This window comes from Netta rufina (genome assembly GCF_964035555.1).
Source record: "Netta rufina genome assembly, chromosome: 15".
Taxonomy (NCBI): domain Eukaryota; kingdom Metazoa; phylum Chordata; class Aves; order Anseriformes; family Anatidae; genus Netta; species Netta rufina.
Genome location: NC_140138.1, coordinates 2,587,165 through 2,607,320, shown reverse-complemented (window position 1 = coordinate 2,607,320; position 20,156 = coordinate 2,587,165). Strand labels below are relative to the sequence as shown.

Genomic DNA, 20,156 nt, shown 5'->3' with positions numbered 1-20,156 from the left:
TGGCCTAAAACATTCCCTGCATCTGCTACAACTCCCATGTATTCATTTTTAACAGAGAAAGTCCACACAACTCTGCTAATCTCTCCACTGGAAATAGCTCTAGTGTAAATGTAGTATGGAACAAACCAACCTTTACCAATAGCTCTACATAAGAACTCTAGAAAGAACATGCAAAGAAACATGGAGGCAAATGGAAAATGGGTTTTATTTTCTTCTGCCAGATGGGCTCTGGAAAGAGCCCTAAACAGGGTTCCTTAAGGCAATTCATAACAATCTAGTCCATCTGGCTTTTCCAAAGAGATAATTGCAAATATAAGCACTCTCTCCTTCTGCTTCTACTTGATGAGCTCAGTTTGGCAGAAGTCCAGCCTTGCTGCCTATGGCAAGATACATTCTAATTTTAGAAAATAATTCCTGAAGGAGATAAAAGTGCAGTGGCAGGGCAGCCATTTAAAATAACCTACTCATTTTCCTTTCACCTGAACTTACTATTTTTCCTTGCAAGTAACTTTTCACGGCCTTCTAGAGAAAACAGAAGTGCCTGTAACATGCTTTTATTTCCCAGCACTGTACAATTTGTTTCATCAGTACTCAGTGCACATGTAAATATACTTATAGGCACTGAAATTATTTCAGTTCAAATGCTACTTCCAACACATATTCAAGAGTTGAAAATATTCTGAATTTATTTGGAAGACAATTGTAACTTGATCTATTTCAAAAGCTGACCTGCACTTGCATGTAGAGATGAGCTTCCTGCCTCTCCTTCCTCTTCTGAGCCTCTATTCTTTTCTCTTCTTGTAGCCTTTCTACAAGTTGTTGAGGAATATCATGGTCCGTAACAGGCTGCAAAACTTCACCTACAAGACAAATTTTGTTATGTCATTCTGAAATTTACATCAAACAGGGTTTTCATGCACAATTGACTTTTCTCTGAAGAAAAAAAAAAACCTGCCTTTTTCATCTTTTAATTAAAAACATGATTTGATATCATCATGTTTTGGCAAAATAAGTATTTTCTATCCTGAGCCAAAATGCATGATTTCCATGAAATATGTATCACAGACTTCTGAATTAGATATTCACTTCAGGATTAAAAAAAAATTTACCACCACCTGATTGTTTTTAATATACATATATCTACATATTTATAATGGATTGGATTTAATTTCCATGAGTCACTGATTTTTCATCCTATAAAACAATTAAGGATGAAGCACTCTGCTGATACACAGTCTTGTCTTACTGTGCTAAGACAAGATGCTGGAGGATTAGAACACACTTTCTAGAAGTGAGAGAAAGTCTGGTCGATCCCCACAGAATCTATAGATGCCATCTATAACTAATGGAGCCCCTTTGTATAAGAAGGCTGTCAACAATTCAGAAATCAAATACATATCTAAATCCCTCTACCCTATCTAATTTGGAACACACACAGGGTATACATACTTAATTTTGATTCCCTGATGTAAACCAACATGTACGCATTAGTACAGTGTCGTACAGATAAGTCATCATCATGGCCTCCGTAGTTGTGTTCAATCGCTTCTTCCTTTGTACATCTTGATACAACATCATCATCAAATTTACACCACTAGAGAGAAAATTTTACATAAATATAACGTTTTACACAAAAACATGTTCTTGAATGATAAATTAATCCTATTTCTGGCATGCCTTTCAGCTCCAAGTAATTAAAATTTCTCTTCAAGCATCATGAGTTTAGAAAATTCTACAGTTCGCTGTAATTTGTGTTACCTGCTATCTGCACTCAGCATAAGGGAGGCCATAAGTACCTCCGACTCATCTGAAAATCTTACACTGAATATCAAAAGCTTTTAGCCAGATAATTATACAAAGGATTCATCTCAAGACTATTCCTGAAGTATTTCACATTTCTATATGAAGTTCAGATAGCTGGCCTTATTTTTATTAAATAACACAATGCAATGATGCACCAAATACCTGGTAATTATTTGTAAATTTGACGTAGTTTACAGGAAATTTTAAATAAAACCAATAAAACCGATTAATAGTGAAAAGACAAATAGAAACAAATTCACAGTAAAACCTGACTGCTCATTTTACTGTGAACAGTCATAGACACACAAAACCAGGAAGCTCAAGGGAAGAGGCACCTGACCCATAAACATCGAATCTGATCAAGTCATCTAAACCTGTAACAGACATGCAAAGACACTGAATTTCTGAGTCACAGAAACATTAGGAAGACTCATATTTGCTTCAGCATTAAGTCTGAGAAATGCTGGATAAAAGTTGCTCACTGTAGAAATTCAACACACAGACAGAAGACTGAAGGGCTTCCCTTAGTCTTTTGCCAAAAGCCAACAGCAAATATAAAGGTGCTCTCTTAATAAGGCAAGTGATGCCTCCAAATGCAAACTTCTCCCCTAAAGAGCAAAAGAAAACTAGACATGAGGGCTGCTGCTTTGTCTTTGTAAATCCAAAGCAAGTTTCCCAAATATGTTAGAATAGAAACAACAATGACAAGTATCAACCTACAAACTACATCAAACAGAGATATGACTTCACTAACTGACCATGCCAGTACTCTCTTCTGTTAGAGGAAGAAGAGCTGCAAAGTTTTTCCCATTATGAAAACTGCAAGTATCTATTTACATCACACAAATATATTTAGTTGTTTTTGAATACTCACTTTGCCATCACCCTTTGGATTTAAGTAAACAACATAATGTCCACCATGGTTATCTCCACTGTGTACTAGAACTGCATGAAGAATGTAATTTGCAGGATCTTTAGGATCTGTTTTTTGCAAAAATTCATCTAGTGGCAACTGTTCAGGGAACTCAAACCTAATTTTGAAGAAGAAAAAAAATACATTAAAAAACTACATTTGTTTGCATTATGTTTAAAACAACAGCTACAAATGGCAATTACAGTTCTGAATGACAAATTCAACACTTTAACATTCAATTCGGGGACCTCTAACATATGCCTGGACACACACCTCCCCCTTGGAACTGATTCAAAAATAGGATTTTGCCCTTATTAATTATTATTTATTATTATTATTGTTTACAAAAATACATTGGCTGGTCTAAATTCTACATCCAAAACTAAAAGCACACGAAGAAAAATGCACCAAAAAAATCCACCCCAAACTCACCTATCATTTATCTTGATGTTCTGGTCAGTCTGAGGATCATACATAAATCTCATGAGCTGTAGGTGTAATACTGGTGGCAATGTGAGAAACTTCACACCCTTCTCTGCCTCCTAGACGTTTTAAAGGAAACAGAGGGTTGAAATTGTAAGATTTTTAGCAATTTGACATGCCTGCCTGCTGAAGATACTTTTCTTTAAACTTTTATTTTATAGACTTGACACCATAATGTGCAAAGAATAGTTAACTTCCACCCCAGTTTTGAACCATCTTAATGCTGCAGTCCTCCCATGAGCTCCTCCAGTAACATCATACAAGAAAACATTTCATTTAAATTTAGGTCATTCATGAAGCACATGTGAACATAGCACTACGTTACGAGCAACTCAGGTATAAATGAAATTAAAAAGAATACTGAGGCAAAATCTCATTTCTGATCAATTCTGAATTTCGTGTCCACTGTATCCTGACAACAAATATTTCACTATTATGCTGCTTTCTGAGAACACCTAATAATATTTACCACATTACTGACAGAAACTGCTATAGGGAAGCTGCAAAAATAAGCTCTAGTAGAAAAAGAAAAATTGTAAAAGGACTACTACTCCCTACAGTGGATGCTGCAAAGTACAACTGAAAAGCTCAGAAATGTGCACGTGAACAGTCAAAATTCCACAGGTGCACTTGATGATGATATAGAAATTGCCTCTCTAAAGTAACTTTCAGAACTATGCTTTTTTGTTTGTTTGTTTGTTTTGTTTTACTAGACACAGAAAAGTGGGCCACTCTTAGAGAAAGGATTTGAATAATTTCTCAGTCTTGAAAATCAGTAGAGAATTTAACAGTAAAATCATTCTAGTCACTGAAACTGTTACAGGTACAAAACCAAAATTCACTGCTGAGTAGACTTTTAAAATCTAAGCTCTGTTTTGAGAAGTCTAACAGCAACTTAGAGAAGCTATGTACAAGCTTGCCTGAAGAGAAAAATGGCTAAGATCAGTTGATACAACCTAGAATGTAGGTATCAGTAGCAAAGTTTATTGGCCACTGTAGCTTTGCTTTATCAAGGACACAAAAATAAAATTTAAAAAACAAATTAAAAGAAGAAAAATACCTGCAAGCCGTGTTCTCCTGCATCATACTTGTTATCACCATCCAACTGTTCCACTGCAACATAGTCAATGAAGGACTCAAAAACTAAATGAAAAGGATTGGGAATAATATGGAAAGAGGAAGAAAAAGTTAAGTTTATTCTAGCTAAGGGCTTAACATTATATTTATCAAATAACATTTTAAGACACTAGAACTTGTACTTGAGTATTTGTCTTTATAAAAATAAAAATTAAAGTTTTACATTGTTCAAGAATATCAAGAAACACACCAAAATTGGAGGGGTATAAAATTTCAAGATTTTAAAATCAGTTAGAACTGCCTGCCAAATGTATTCTCTCTACAACTGTTAAGTAGCAAACTACATAATTTTGTTTGCTTGAGTCTTACGCATCCTTTTTCATGTCTTGTATGCCAAATACTTGGTGACCACTGATAAATGATCAACGTTATGCTATTCTGATTAGTTTATTCTTTTTTTTTTTTTCTTAATGCTATGGTCAGGCCTAACAATGAACCTATTACCCATAAGTTCATCTCCATATATAAATTATAACCTACAGCGATAACACTACTGTTATTAACATGTCACTGATGCACTTCCGTGACACTAGTAAAACCTCTAAATTCAAAGAGTTTCATGAAAATATCTCAGAGAATTAGGCGGGAAGGAACAGCGTAGTGAAAAGGGAGAAAGGGAAAAAGAGTAACATAAGCAAAGACATTTTCTACAGAAAATGTTTTCAACGATCTGTCAAAAAGTAAGACCCATTCCTCTGAAATTAAAACAAGGATCCTTCAAAGTGATGAGCAACATCTAACCCATTTGAAATCAGCAGGCACTAAACAAACAGGTATTAAACCCATCTGGTAACAACAAAACAGAACAAAACAAACAGCCCAGCATGTTGAAGTGTTTGATTGGTGCATATCACAACGCATCACTTACTATTTTTCTTTCCCTTTATACTTAGTTGGATGTCATAATAATCTTCTATTCGTTCAGATCGGTAGTCTACATGTTTACATTGGATATAAGACTGTAAACAAAAACAAACACCATAGAATTTCAATGTACGCAAATAACAGAGTTAATTTTAAGAAGTACTAACAGGTTAAATACATACCACCATCTTCCCTCTGAACAATTTAGGAATAGTGCCTTCTACACACGTGCCTTTCATTTTATTTTCCACGTTATCAAGCAGCTGAAAGAAAGATTAGTTTTTACATAGGATAAACATGCACAGTTGCTAAATTCAGTCATCACATACAAATGATTACTATACTGATTAAACTAATTCATTTGCATAAAAACAAAGTTTTAGTCTATTCATACTGGCATCTCCTTTTTTAGTCCTCCAAATTCTCTTCTTTCCCCTAGAAAATGTTTTGAGGGCTACCCCAGCTACCGTCTTTTGGGTTTGGAAAACCTCACAAATTAAGTGATGCACCTGCATGTTCAAAGTTGCATTCCTCTCTACAGCAATATAAGGATCACTAGAATAGGTGTGTTCTATTTATTTTCTACCTTCCCTATCCTTCACAAACTCCTCACCCTCAAAAGGTCACAATTAATCCCATTCTTAAAAGAGAGAAATAAACCAAGGCACATAGCCTTAATTTAATCAGTTAAGCGTCACTATTACTAGGAATGTTACTGTATTGTATTATATACACACAATATCAAGAGACAATTCTATGATACATGAGTAAGAAATAGCAAAAACATACCACTCGACATAATTCCTGGACATCATGTTGCATGAAGCTGTCTAAAGTTTCCCACCTTTGTAAGGCAAATCAATAGAAAAATTACTATACCATAAAGAAAATTTACAGCTCAGAAGTAATTTTCATGATTTCTTCTCATACCAGGAATTTAATATATAGCAAGATGTATAGACTAAGATTTAGTACTGCCTGGTGAGCATGCTTTTTAGTTCTACAGCATTTACTTGGCCTACAGCCTACTTCTAAAGCCATTTTTCCTTTCAGTAAGCCCAGCTCAGAGGAGGAAGGGGCAGTGAACCTGTGGGACATTTTGGCAGCTGCTTTGCACGCACCTGCCTTTTCTTTCTGTGGTCCTGGTAACAGGAAAGCAGCCCATGCCACTGGAAGAGGCCAGGGTCAGGCAGTTGGTAACAGAATTCTTCTGATCTAAAAACTTTTTGCAGTTCATGTCAAAAACTCAAGAGGAGACCTTGGACCAACTCACTTCTGTCAGAAAAGTTCCCACAACAAACTTCTAGCTGCCTCTGTACAGAGCGCCCTTCAGGTGCAGCTAAGCAGTGCTCAGGGCTTATTTGTGCACATCAGAGGAAGCAAATGGACTTATCCTGGCTCCTTTGTACTCATCTGAACAGTTACTCTTGGATTCACAGTAACTCCAAGGATGTAGCCAGCTGCCTGAACACCACCTGTACTGTATGTACATTTGCAAGCAGTTGTGCGAATGGAGGAACGAGTGCAACATAGTCAAAATGCCTCCACAGTAGCCGAAATGGTACACTGCAGCAAAGATGTTCAGTGCTACTACCTTAAATAAAAGGGGAAAAGCATAAAGGAGCTGTTTTTAGTTTCACTGTGAAATACTTGCTCCTCTAAACTCTTTATATTTAAAAAGCATCCTTGAGTTCAAGTCTCTGACAATTCCTTTTGCAACAGCCATCACTCCCACTATATAAAAAAGGCTATATTTACCGTAGGCTTCAGCTCCTGTGTGAGCCAAAGGTTCAGCCCCGGCTCTTGAAGCCAGAAGCACAGGGCTGATCAGGAGCAATACTAACTTTATTTTCCCCTCCCACTCTCTTCTCAGTGACTCATCTGCATTGTCACATTGCAGCATGCTGCTCCCAAAAGCATGCCAAAACAACTGTGTGGGGGTCCCCACTGGAACAAGATCAATGAAGTAATCCATTGGGTAATTAAGAATGGAAAATAGCCTCCTGAATCTCCAAGCCTTAAATGCTTGCCAGCTTGAAGGACAAAAATCAAAGAAAAGGTTACATACTAATATTAGGACTTTTAAAAAGGAGGTCCTGCAGACAGCATCACTTTCTGCTGAAAAAATCCAAACTTATTTAGATTCTACAGAAACTCATAATACCCAATAAATATGCACAGCATATAGCTAGGTCTCACAAGGTCAGAACCCTCCCTCTCTGACTTAAAGGAGGAAAAAGAGCAAATCTTCAACCACATTCAGAAGTTCCTTCCCAAGAACAAAGGCAGGCATGAGCACATTTTCAGAAGCTTACTCTCAGATACAAAATTAAGCATGTGCAACACCCTCAGGAAAGATCTCCTCATGCACCTGAGGATGACACAGTTAAGATACTAACTCAAGATGAAGTATTTATGATATCAGCAAGTCTTTATAGGACAGCAGGAGTGCTGATAAACTAAGCATACAATGTACCAGTTGGAAGAGGATACCACCAGATAAAGATACAGCACTGAGGTTACATTTTAACGTAACCTCAATGTAACAATGTAACAAAATTTCATTTTAAAGTCACCTCAAAACGTGCAAAGAAAAGGAGAATAGCTGTAAGGTTACGAGAATTTTATCAGGACAGACCTCTTCTACAAGTTTTAGCAGAAGCTGCAGGATCAGAGACCTCAGAAACATGACTGTCATGCTGACCACTAGGACAGCTATGTGATCATGTAAGATCGTATAATTTAATTTTCTAACTTGTTTTCAAACAAAAAATCCTTTCAATACTATTACAAAGGATTAGTTTATAAATACAGATGTAGCAAAATAATGCAAACAATAATCTTTTAGAATAATTTTTAGCTAAAAACCCTCCAAATTCATAGGATGTGCAAAGAGAAAGCTTGTAGAGGTTATGCTAATCTTCATCTTCTCTCAACTTCTGCTCAACCAAAATATCAAACTAGTGTAAAAAACAAACAACAACAAAAACATCCTCAACACAGCTATATTGTGTAATTCTGTCTTCCATATATCTGTACATTCTAGATTTAAAATTATACGTTGTAACACTGTCTCACAAGAATTGGTACCAGACCAAAGAAATACTGGGCAACAAACTGGATACTGGGGAAAAATTAAAGTAAAAACCAAGCTTTTAATAGATGCATTATGAAGGAAAAGAGGGTGCAAGAGTAAAGAAATTGCGAAGAAATATTTTGTGTGTGTGCTCTGACACCTTTACTTCACACCATGAGTATTCCTTTTAAGCTTTAAATCATGAAACAGAATATGGGATAAGCGTTTCTAAACTGTGGACAGGCAAAAAGACATGCATCTTTGACGTATAATAACAAAGCATTACAACAGTCATCAGTGCTGAACTAACAATCTGGAAATGCAAGTTACTGTTATTTCCCTAGATTGAAAAACAGAAACAACTCAGACACTAACAATACACGAACTTCAATATTTCAGCGATGCGTTTTGTTCTCAATCCTACTTAGATAAATGTGTCACAACTTTCAGGTAACACGAACCCCAATCCCACTACTGATTTGTTTGATGACTGTGTACCTCCCACCAATCTGACTTTTGGATCATCCAGCTTTAGGAACGATTATTACTAAAAACCTATCCAACTAAACTGAAAAACTAGCAGTTAACATATTGTATTAATATTTCTCTGCACTTCTCTAAAAAGTCTAGTTTAAATAAAGCTTTTTTAAATAAATGCTATATGAAAACAAAAAATAATTGAAATTTCTGAAACTTACCCAAAAGATTTTGTTAACTTTTTAGTTCCAACTGGTTTGTCACTATGTTGTAGCTCATAAAACACTCTTTGCAATGCTAGAGGAACACTTTTGGATGAATCATCTCCTTCAGTGGGCATCATGTACACTGCCTGAAAAAGTATTCAGTTCAATTAGTATCTATGGAAAAGTTCATTGCTCATATTGTTGAATACATCCTTTCCTCTTCAGTGACTTACTTCATATAACTCCATTTAATCACTCCAAAAGAGTCTGAAAAAAAATCTTTTACTGTAGTGTAAAAATATTAATTGTCTGGAATCACTCTTCTTAGAGCACAGTGGTTAAAGGGATCTGAACAGACTCCATTCACGGGAACGTTATCTAAATAGTTAAACTCCACCCTAGAAAAGTAAATACACCGAAGCATTCAAAACACATGAACAATTTATCACGCTTTGTATGCCTATGCAATCATCACAGTAGGACCAGATACACCGAACAACACTATAGGATTTTAAAAATAGTATTGCTTTTGTGCTTTAGCTTGGTTCTGTGTGAATACTGCCATCTCCATTGGGGGAAAACAACACATGGAAGTACAAACAGCATCAATCAGGAACACAGAAAGGGTCTACGTGCAGGAGAAGGATGCCAAAGGACACTCAGATTCTCCGATACATTCCTTCCTACTTAACATCACCAGTGGTAGCAACTGAAGTAAAAGCTCAACAATTCAATTCACTGATTCTACCAAACCAGGAAGGATTGCAAACAAAAGTTACACAACTAGACCAACAGGCCTTCAGAAAGTTCGAACTGGCAGTGAAATGAGATTCATTGAAGAAATTGTACACCAATATATCTAGGGAAAAGTAACAGCAAAGAAAAGTATCGACTGAGAAATGCTCATTTAAAAATTGCGACTGTAAAAAGAAAACAGAGGCAACTTCAAAAGGAGATAACACTTGAAATAATAGACTCTGATATTAAGTAGTATAAGAGAAACATCCTGTTAAGAAACAGGAATATTGCCAGCTGAGTTTTTGCCTGTGAAACAAGAGAAGCGTACGGCTTTGTGCACGAAGCACTGAACTGGACCTCAGCTCCTCTCACTCCATTTCTGTCAGCCTAGATTTCAGATGTGTTCAGCACATCCACCCTGCGCCTTATGTTCCCTGTGTACAGAACGAGGTTGGTACTTCCAGTGTGTTGCTCAACTGCTGGGGTAAACACATTCGTTGTTAACACAAATGCTCAGTGTAGAGGTAATGGGAGCTACAAGACAGACATTAGATACAGACACGGCTGACAGAAAAATACAACTTAATGTCAAACAAAAAAATGCCAAAAAAAAGGCAATAAAATATGTTAAGATATTGACTGGCCAGTTAAGATTTAAAAATTTCTGAACGTCCACAATATGAGTTTTCAAACATGCAGAAACAAACACTTGAAGGATGAGAACTCTATGAGACTACCAGCAGACCAACCACAGTAGTAAGATGAAATAAAACAAACTGAAGTTCCTTCGTAACTTTTTACTGAAATACTGATTAGTTTGGCAAGGAAAGCAAACCCCTGACATTTGGATTTTTAAAAAAAGTTAATTATGCAACAGTAAAGCAATGTGATAATTTGCGTCATTTTATTTCTTTTTGAATTTTATATTTTACTTTCAAAATTTAGCAGTAAACTGAGATGATATAAAATAAAAACATGACTGAACACTAGTAGCATTTAAATTTACATTTGTAGTTAGTTGTGAACTACATTGTCAAGAGCAATATCTACAGACCTAGAAGGGCAAACACGCTCAGGCCCCTTCCCAGTTGAGTTCCACGTATCTCCATGAGCGGAGACCCACAAGCTCTCCACACACGCTAACATTAAGTTTGACCACCCTGATTGTGAAGCACTGTCAGAATCTTGCAGAATTAACTTAACCTCTCCCCAACCCCAGCTTATGAACCCTTTTATAAGCTGGTTGTCGCTGGCCCAAAGAAGAAACAGGAAATACCTGAGTGACCAAGTTTCAAATCCATCTTTCAAATCTAATCAGCCTGTATTAATTGTTTTTTATAACTTGTAAACAACCACTCATAAAAAGCAAAAATTTAAGGAGTTGCTTGCTATGTTTAGGCAAACAGGATTTGAAAATCACATAAGGAAAAAAATCAAATGTAACTAGTGCAGATACATGTTCTTAAAATACTTTCCGTATATATTTGTCAATAATAAGTATTCGAATGCTATTGTCATGAACATTCTTTGTGACAAACCCAAGATGATACTATAGCAGGCTAAAAGTCAACCTAGTGATTGTCACTATAGCTATCTCCTTCCAAAATGAGATAAATGGGAGTTCAGAATAGTGTGATGATTAAACAAAATCAGGTCCTTTGCATTTAGTTCTTATTTGGTTTCCTCTTGTACTATCTGGATGACTAAATCCTTTCCTGTATCTCTCAAATAATATTAAATCATTTATTTAAAATTTATTTATAATGACTTCATTCCAGATGCAATTGGATAAAAGCACCAGTTTTATTTCTTCTGAAGTTCTAATATTTTACTACAGACTGACATCTAACATACAGCCTGCCTTTGGTTTTTCCTTCTGTATGTGTATATAAGCACAACTGAAGAACACATCTCAAAAAGCTTAAGTGTTTCTTCAAGCTAAAACAAACCACAATCCTTTACAAACATTTATTTTCACATTTAGCCCTCACAAACTTTGAAATCTTGATCTCAAGATCAAGGAGTCAGGCATTTTGATCCATTAGAAAAAAGCAGCATCTTTAACACCTGAGAAGTTCCCTCAGGAAATGAACACACAAGAATGACAGGAACATGTAGAGGCAATGGCTAAAAGCAACAGACTGGGATACAAGGAAAATTTTAGATTTTTATGTCGTAAAAGAATGCTACAGACAAGCTTGAAGACAGTGCTTAGAGTCAAAGACAGTTACTTAAAGAAGGGAAGAAAGCACTGTGCATGACATTTGAAGGTATGGTAAAATATATTAGCTAAATCATTAGCTAAATTAAGGAGAACAGATCAGGGAGAAATGTATTGCACCTATACTTGAGATTTTAGCATTGTTATGTAAATGTTCTGCAACATGCTCACAACCTGTAGGGAATTCTTCCAAGAGAACCAGCAAAGAATTTTAAAACTGACTGGCTGAAGCAACACTGACTGGCTGGCTGGGGGCACTGATGACAGGCACAGGAAACAACATGAAGTGGTCTGAGACCAAATCTGGACTCCCCACTGTCCTTTGTTAGAGTAGACTGAACTTAGGTGCGCATTACCCGTCACAAAGATATGTCCTGCTTTATTCCCTACCACAGAAGCCACCCGGCTGCTAACAAAGGGAAGTTTTGTTTCAAGTACCAAGGAACCCTCTAACTGCTGTTTGGAAACAGAGCAAAGAAGGAAAGATGTCTGCATTCATCCTCTCCCACGCTTCATCAGAGGGTTTGACTTCCCATAAATATACGCTTGCACTTGATATTGTTCGTGCTTTCCCAGCTCTATTCCTGACAGCATTTTCTCTGTTAACAAACCTCTGAATAACAGTAAAAAAAAATAATTATTTCTCATAAGTATGGAGGATTAACAGAAATAATGGAATTGGTGATAATTAGCTGTTTTTAAAGGAACAAATTTGTTCAAAGTGAAAATAAATATGTTGTAGAAATTCATGTTTGTTTGTTTGTTTGGTTGGTTTTTCAGACCAGATAGGTAGTGATTCTTCTTTATCTGTAGTGACAGCAAGTGAGTACCAAAAACTGCCTAAAACAACCACTATTGGTTCTTTTGGTTTGGGGGACTCTGAAAATCTGAAGAATAAGCAGAGAATTAGGCATCCAGTACCATCTCCATTAAGGTATCTGCAGTTACCAGCTAGTAAATTAAGCTCTCTCATATGGTTGCTATCCAGATATTAACAATCCCTAACAGCTGGTATTTATTTTACAGCCTGGGGAAGAAGTGCAGGGGAATGCCTGAGAAGACTAGTTCAATTGAAACAAAACTGTATCACAAAAAGCATTTCGTCACAGAACAAGTTTTCTTTGTGGTACATACTGATTTACTGACTGCAAGACATTCTAGAAAGGAAACACTCAATTGGATTAGATGTAGCTATTATAAAAACACATTTTTCTTTCAAGAAATATGAGGTTGTTCCAAAAAAAAAAAATAAAATGCACAAACATTACGAATGCTGAGCAAAAACCAGGCATTATAACAAATAAGCTGAATGGGTAAGTTACACCTCTTGTTAAAAAAAAAAAAAAAAAAAGAAACAGGTGCACAACATAACACAAGTCAAGTACTTATTTCTTGTGCATGGCATTGGTAAAATCTCAGTTACAGTCTACTGAAGCTCAACATGCCATTTTTTTGAAACTCTGAAGAGTAAGCAGCACACTGTAAAAGAGAAAAAAAAAATCCCAACTGGGGCTCTTACAGGCCACTGTCTTATCATTATTATTTGTATCACAGTGAAGAATAGGTATAGGAGAAATAGGTACTGGAGAAGAGAAAGCTTAATGGAACAACCTAGCACACACAAAAAAGAAGTCAGAATTCTTCATTTTCACTAAGAGATACAACAGGTGCAAATGGCAAGAACACAAAAAACTTAGGTAAAACTACAAGAACAAAATACAACAGAACACTAAGAATGGCAAAATAAACTTCAAAAATAGTTGAGAGTGAAGTGTTTATTATTATTATTTGTAAAGAATAATAGTAACTAGTAACAATAGAAGGATAAAGTAGGATCAATAGGACACTCCAATAAACTAAATGGTACCAAGTAGTATAATCTTCTAACTAGCCACGCTTCAATAAAGTAATTTACGTTTTTTACCCCATTAAGGCTACTGCACTATTTTGAAATTAAACATTATCTTGTGCATTTCATCCTTTTTCAGTGAAATATTTATTAAACGCATACTCCAAAATTTTACTCCTTCCAGCAAAGAAGTACCATCTGCAGTAAATAAGAAAACATATGAATGAAGCAAATATAAAAGCTGTTTAAATTGCTGAAATTATAATGCTTTCCCATAACTACAAAGATTCAAACCACAACAGCAGAAAATTCAGCTATACAATATAAATTAAAAGACAGAACAAATGAACCTCACAGGACGTACTTATTTTTTTATGTTGTTTATGGGCTGAGAAGTCATAAGTAAGTTTTCTAGTTTAACTATTTAAAGAAAGGAAAATTACTTTCCTCCCAACTGCAAGAAGTAGAATCAGTCTTTGTTTTCCCTTCAACAATTCAAAGCAACATTCGCACATAAGAAGGTCTAGGAAACACCCCTTCACTCAGGTTTTTCTACCAGGTATTCTGACTACATTCACAAAAAAACAAGAGCCTATGCTCAAACTAGAAAAGGAAACTTGGGGTTGAAGTGCAGGAAGCAAGACATGCATCAGCATGTCACCACTTCCGTAATAGGATAAAGAAGGCAAAAGGAATAGAGATGCATTCTGAAGCATTTAAATATAAATGTTCTAGATATTTCAATTAGCAATGTCATTTTTTCCACATACTAATTACCTTTCGTAGTTGATTTGTGAAAAATAAAGTCTGTAACAAACTGTTCATGTAACAAGTTGCTCCCTGGTTCTTCAAGCCAACATATCCTGTGTGCTTCTTTGAATCCCACCTGGAAAACAGCAGTTAAAAAAAAAAAAAAGAATTTTATTAACTGTAAAGAGCACTTCTTCTAAGGTAGCACTGCTGGTAGGTATCAGCTACTCTTCACTATTACTTAAGGTTCAAAAAAACAGACTACATATGCTTTCCTACTGCCTGCTAGATTTTCTTTGTCAAGATGCTCTATATGGTGGAAAAAATATTTATTATGAAAGTGTACTGAAATCCAAAGCTATCCTTTTAAAAGCAAGTCTGCATTCAAGTAGAACCAATTTGTTTAGAAGTGACGTGAAGCAGAATGACTCAGACAAAGCAGTTTTAAAACTGTAAACCAAGGGAAGATAGATAGGAGAGTCACCTGACTGTATCTGAAACTCTTATCAGTTGTAGGACCAGAAATATAGAGGCTACATTAGCAGACACATTAAATCACAAATTAATTTGTACAGAAGTAAAAGTTCTACAACACTGTAATATAAATTGAAGTTTAATCTTGACAAAAATGTGTATGACTGACGAAAAATACTGCTTGCGAGAAATAATCAAGTAAATGTGACAAAGTGTCTAATAAGCTACAACTATTAATAACAAAGTACTTGAAAACCTCAATGATGTAAAAATATTAAAATTAAGAATTATTTTTGAACAAAGATACTTACGCCACTCCATGTGGAGCATCTGCTTGAACGTAGACTTCAAAAGTAACTTTGTCCTCTTCTATAAAGCCTTTTTCAGGATCAGTAACTTCCTGTAAAACCAGAATGACACAGGAATATGAGAACTGCAGAACTTCTCTATATTACAAGATCACTGTCGTGAAGCATCCAGTTAGGCATTGCCTAATTTCCAAGCCTAACCTACCAGTAATAATAAACTGAAGGGAAAAAAGAAGAACATTGGCAAAGCTGTTTTTCAGCTTAATACACTTAGTTCTTTTTTAATGTCTCAATACAGGAAACTCGTTCCTGGCTTTTAAGGTTTTACAGTACTATTTCAATTTCCTGTAGATAATAAGAATCCGTAATCAGAAGTTGGGCTTCTACTTGAAGAACATTATTCCAGCCAGATGAAAGATTAGAGGGCCAGCCTTTGAAAAGGCTTAAAAAGCTGTCTCAACTTAAGATAAGCCTTAGCAGTATTATTAGTGTATTAAGGTATCTATATACATATACAAATAACACATGGAAACAGAAGAAAGTCTGCATTGCTTCAAAATGATGATGCCACTTCCCCCTTCCCCCCAATAGGCATTCAGATACACAGAAAATAACAGTGAAGGAATGTTTATGTCATACTGAAAGTAAAATCAATCTATAATAACTAAGTACGGGAATTCATACGAAACTGAAAATAAATCTTCAGCAATGATTAAAAAACAGCTTAAAAAAAAATCTATAGGTATCTCAGGATCCAGGAGTGCAAGTTCAATATTGTATCTATAACATAATAGATTAATGTAGGTCCAAATACTTACACTCCAGGCCATGAAGTTGGAAAAGCCCCAGTCATTTTCCTTATGAAAGAACAAGTGACTAATACGACGGCTGAATGATTTTTCATCATCTTTGTAGTTTATTATCTTGAGAACTGCTTGCGCGTGACAAGACCACGACCTATAAACACAGAAGACACATTTGAAACTCATTCAAAACCAGCTTTTTATAGTCATTAAAACATTTTGTTAGTTGGTTGGTTTTTTTTTGGTACCTTACTTTCACATTTTTATTTTTTCTTATTAGATGTTAAGATTTGGTTAATTATTTTCAAGGGTATGAATTCCTGGGGGCTTCTGAGGGTGCGTTATGAACCTGAAGCTGCAACAGAGGTTCTCTTAAGGCAACAATATTACTAATAAAGTACTGCTGGGCAAGCACAGGTAACAGTAGTTTAAGAAGCTAACTGATCTCAAGGTAAGCTGTTTCTAACCTACTTCAGCACAGATGGGTAAGCCAACTGAAGGTGGTCTTGGTGTCTCCAGAGTGTGGTAACTCAGCCTCTAAGGAAAGGAAGAGATTCTTCTGCGTTCCCTCCCACCAGATAAATTCCGCTATCCTCTTAATCTGTCTTCAGTAGCATTTCATTGTGACCAGTCCTGTTAAAATTCATCTCGCTTATGCAAAACAATCAGACTGAACAGTTCAAACAATGCCTTGTCACTGTCTCATACAGTGGCACGAGTGCTCCATCAGCTGTGCCTTGTTTGATATACTTTTAAAGATCACATTATTCTTTCCCTGTGATTAAACGTGTGTGAGATGAGCATTCACCTCTTAGGTTACAAAAACGATGTGAAAAAACAACTGCTGTTATGCACTGAGCTGCAAACTGTGCAAGATTTCATGCAAGAATAAAGTTATCTTACTGGAAAAGATACCTTTGAGACATCTGCTCTCTAGCTGGATAAGGTGCAGTAAATGCCTAGAAATTTTATTTACCTTCCTAATTTCCTGCATTATTTGCCAAAGGGGTAAAAGATAGCCAATTTTGTTTGGCATAAAGGAATCTAAGAACATGTCCATGTCCTCATATTGGCCAATGAGCAATGAACTCTGTTTAGGAGATACCTCAATGCACTGTTCTGCCTCAGCTGCTAAGAATTACCTGCTCATGCTATTTACATGCAGGATTTATAGCTCAGCAAGGCTACTGAAACTCCAGCAGCTCTTCAATTTGAAGTAAACTCAGGACTTCTCACATGCTAAGACAACTGTCAGTCAAAGACTTCCCTCCAGCAATCAAACAGACCTATATATAAATTCTACCACAAACTTGCCTAAAGACTTATACGCCACTTTATTTTATTTTATTTTATTTTTATTTTCGAAGGGAGGGCGGGACAGGACATGACTCAGAATCTGACAAGCATTCTTTCCTCTCAAAGAAAGATTGGTAGATATTTCTTTTTCCACAGATGTCTTCATTTCTTGCAATACAGATTAAGTAGTATCAAATGAAGACTTGTAAAATAATTAAAAGTGTCTTACGTGGAGTCGGATTCAGCATTGCACTGTAGGAAGAATCCTACACTTTTTTGGTGTGGTCTGTCCGGGTAGAGTCGTGGCATAACCATGATCTTCCATGGCAAATTCCGTACAAAGCAGGGAGGACTGAGAACTGACTCGCTCAATCTGTTGAAGCGTTCGACTGTAAACTGAAATGTTGCTTCTGATCGCCAACTTGTATCTGTAAAGTACACAAATACATGCAGAGAGCATTTGAAAGATCTGATGGTTTGCCCTTCAAAATAATTTTCAAAAATCCTGCAACATGGGTGTGTTTTCTGTAGTGAGATTGTGAAAGCAACCAAAAGTCCAAAATCCAGTGTCGTTTAACTCTTTAGCAACTGAAGTTTCAATTTTCTTATTTTGAAAAACACACTGCAACAGCATTCAGGAAAACAACATTGAAAGACACATTCCTTCTGTACTGTTTCTTCTTAAATCATTTTATTACTAGAATTTGCTACCACTTGATTTTTTCTAAAGCTGTAGGTACAGTAAGACAGAAATATCAAATGCGTTACAACAAAAATCACATCCCACTACCTCCCCTTGTTCTGCAGTGTCTTCACAGATCAGTTCAAGTCAGTTGTTGGCATGAACCAAGACATTTGAAGGATTTTCACAATCTGTTCTACTGGCCTGTCAATACCAAGTCACCACTTAGCTGGTTTCTGGTTGCAAGAGTATTTTTTCTAAAACACATCAACCTCATACTTTTCTTTGACTTTCCTATCAGATAAATGAAGAATTTTTTCAAGACTAGGGTCCTGTTGCTCTTTGTTGTATGCAAGTTTTAGAGATTTTTAGCGGTCTAAAAGTTAAATCAGACAGTTTTTAATGTTGCTTATTTTGACACACAAACTAATTTTGCCTTCTTCCCACATCCCGGCTTCTTCATATACCACAATCTGTTCCACTTCTGTTGTACAAAGCTGTAACAGGGTGCTGGAGACTGCGACAGCTTCAGGAAGGCACAAGACTGGGCTCTTTTTTGTTGTGACATGCCTCATATTGTATATAGGGAGAAAAAACTTGCAACTTCTCTCAACATTTTCACAAGGCAAGGAACACGTACAGTGCGTGCACGTGACACTCCCCTCCTTTTACTTTCATGGCTCCAACTTAACATCTGCAGAACATGGCAAGATTTGCTTCTGGGTGTGGGTAAGTACGAGCAGCACAGAGGGTGGCACACGGCATGCGGGGTCCCAACGTTATTCCCATGTCACCCACAGGGGTGCAGAACTGGAGCAGATGTGTCACATGCAGTGACACCCGAAGCCAAAAGCACTGAGGTACAAGGAACCAGAAACTGGACCATGAAATTAGTGACAAGGTGCACAGTATACAACAAAGGTTGCGTTTTGGTACTTGCAAAGCAGTCTTTCACTTGGAATGCTTTGTGTAACACCAAAGATTGTGTTGAATGGTGCTTTTTTTTTTTTTTTTTTTTTTAATGCAGGCAAGTCCTGGTTGCTACCTTGTTTAAGAAACTAAACTCTTTTGATTACAACATGCAACAGTGTAAAGATTATACACTTCACAAAGAAAATTACAAATTTTGTCCCTAACTGTGCAGAAGCTTTGACAGGTTTCATTCTTCGCCCTTGCAAAATGGTTTTCTTTCCAAGCAGTTATTCTACTGCTGATTTTGATCTTGGCAACAACAGTTGGTCTTATTATCCCTAAGCTTTCCTAATTAGATCTCAAAAGTAGCAGCACTACAACAGAAACCAGCCAACCGATCTGCTTCCTCTCCCCTCCACACCTGTAATAGTCTTGGTAATACTCAGTGCTCTCAGCTTCCTCAACAACAGAAGAGTTCAAAGGATTGCCTTCTCCTCCTTTTCCCTACACACAAGTATAGCTAACCAGTAGTTTATCACCTACTTTGCACCTGTTTCCTACCCATTTTACTCACTGCTTGTTGAGAGAATTCAGGCAGCTGTTGTTCTACCAGCAAAGCAGCTCCACGCTTACAAGCTTCTTTGCAGACACAAAGAAAATCCTTCAAAGAGTTAACAATTTAAGAATCAGTCTTGCATCATGTTTCTCAGAACAGCTCGAGAACGCCTCCCTGTTCACTACCAAGATCAGTCCTTTTGGACTTGGTTTAGGCGTCCGAAAAACGAGCAGACCAAGTTTGCTTTCTGCCTCCCTTAATGCAGCTTTCAGAGCACTTCAGTACAAGGATGCAGCAGTGCTGCCACGTTATCTGCTAAAAAAATAAAAAATAAAAAAAAAATAATAAAAAAAAAAAAAAGGCAGCCCACGCAGCATCTGCAGATGCTTCAGAGCAAGTTTGCCTGTATTTCTTGATTCTTTTCAGGAAAGCCTGTGTGTGAGACCTCACCAGGGAAGGGCACTCTTCTCGGTAGAATATTTGAACAATCACTAGAAACCACTCCACAGAAATTCAACCTCGCAGCAAAGGTCAACCCTAAAATAGAAGTTTCTTTATGAATACAAACAATCCCTAAAAACAACAACCTTATTTTCCTTCCAGAAAGT

The 20,156-nt window shown here is 36.4% G+C and overlaps 1 protein-coding gene across 1 annotated transcript in view; it reads right to left on the bottom strand.

The window, feature by feature from the left end:
• The window catches only part of USP7 (ubiquitin specific peptidase 7), a 71,582-nt gene that overhangs the window by 16,500 nt on the left and 34,926 nt on the right, over window positions 1-20,156 (bottom strand). Inside the window, exons 3-15 of the mRNA XM_084296201.1 lie at window positions 17,628-17,826; window positions 16,118-16,256; window positions 15,303-15,391; window positions 14,545-14,653; window positions 8,975-9,105; window positions 5,990-6,044; window positions 5,383-5,463; window positions 5,205-5,295; window positions 4,260-4,342; window positions 3,149-3,258; window positions 2,678-2,834; window positions 1,450-1,594; window positions 730-860 (exon numbers count right to left, since the gene is read on the bottom strand). Of these exons, the coding sequence (XP_084152327.1) occupies window positions 730-860; window positions 1,450-1,594; window positions 2,678-2,834; window positions 3,149-3,258; window positions 4,260-4,342; window positions 5,205-5,295; window positions 5,383-5,463; window positions 5,990-6,044; window positions 8,975-9,105; window positions 14,545-14,653; window positions 15,303-15,391; window positions 16,118-16,256; window positions 17,628-17,826 (1,520 nt within the window). The remainder of the gene's footprint in view (window positions 1-729; window positions 861-1,449; window positions 1,595-2,677; window positions 2,835-3,148; window positions 3,259-4,259; window positions 4,343-5,204; window positions 5,296-5,382; window positions 5,464-5,989; window positions 6,045-8,974; window positions 9,106-14,544; window positions 14,654-15,302; window positions 15,392-16,117; window positions 16,257-17,627; window positions 17,827-20,156) is intronic.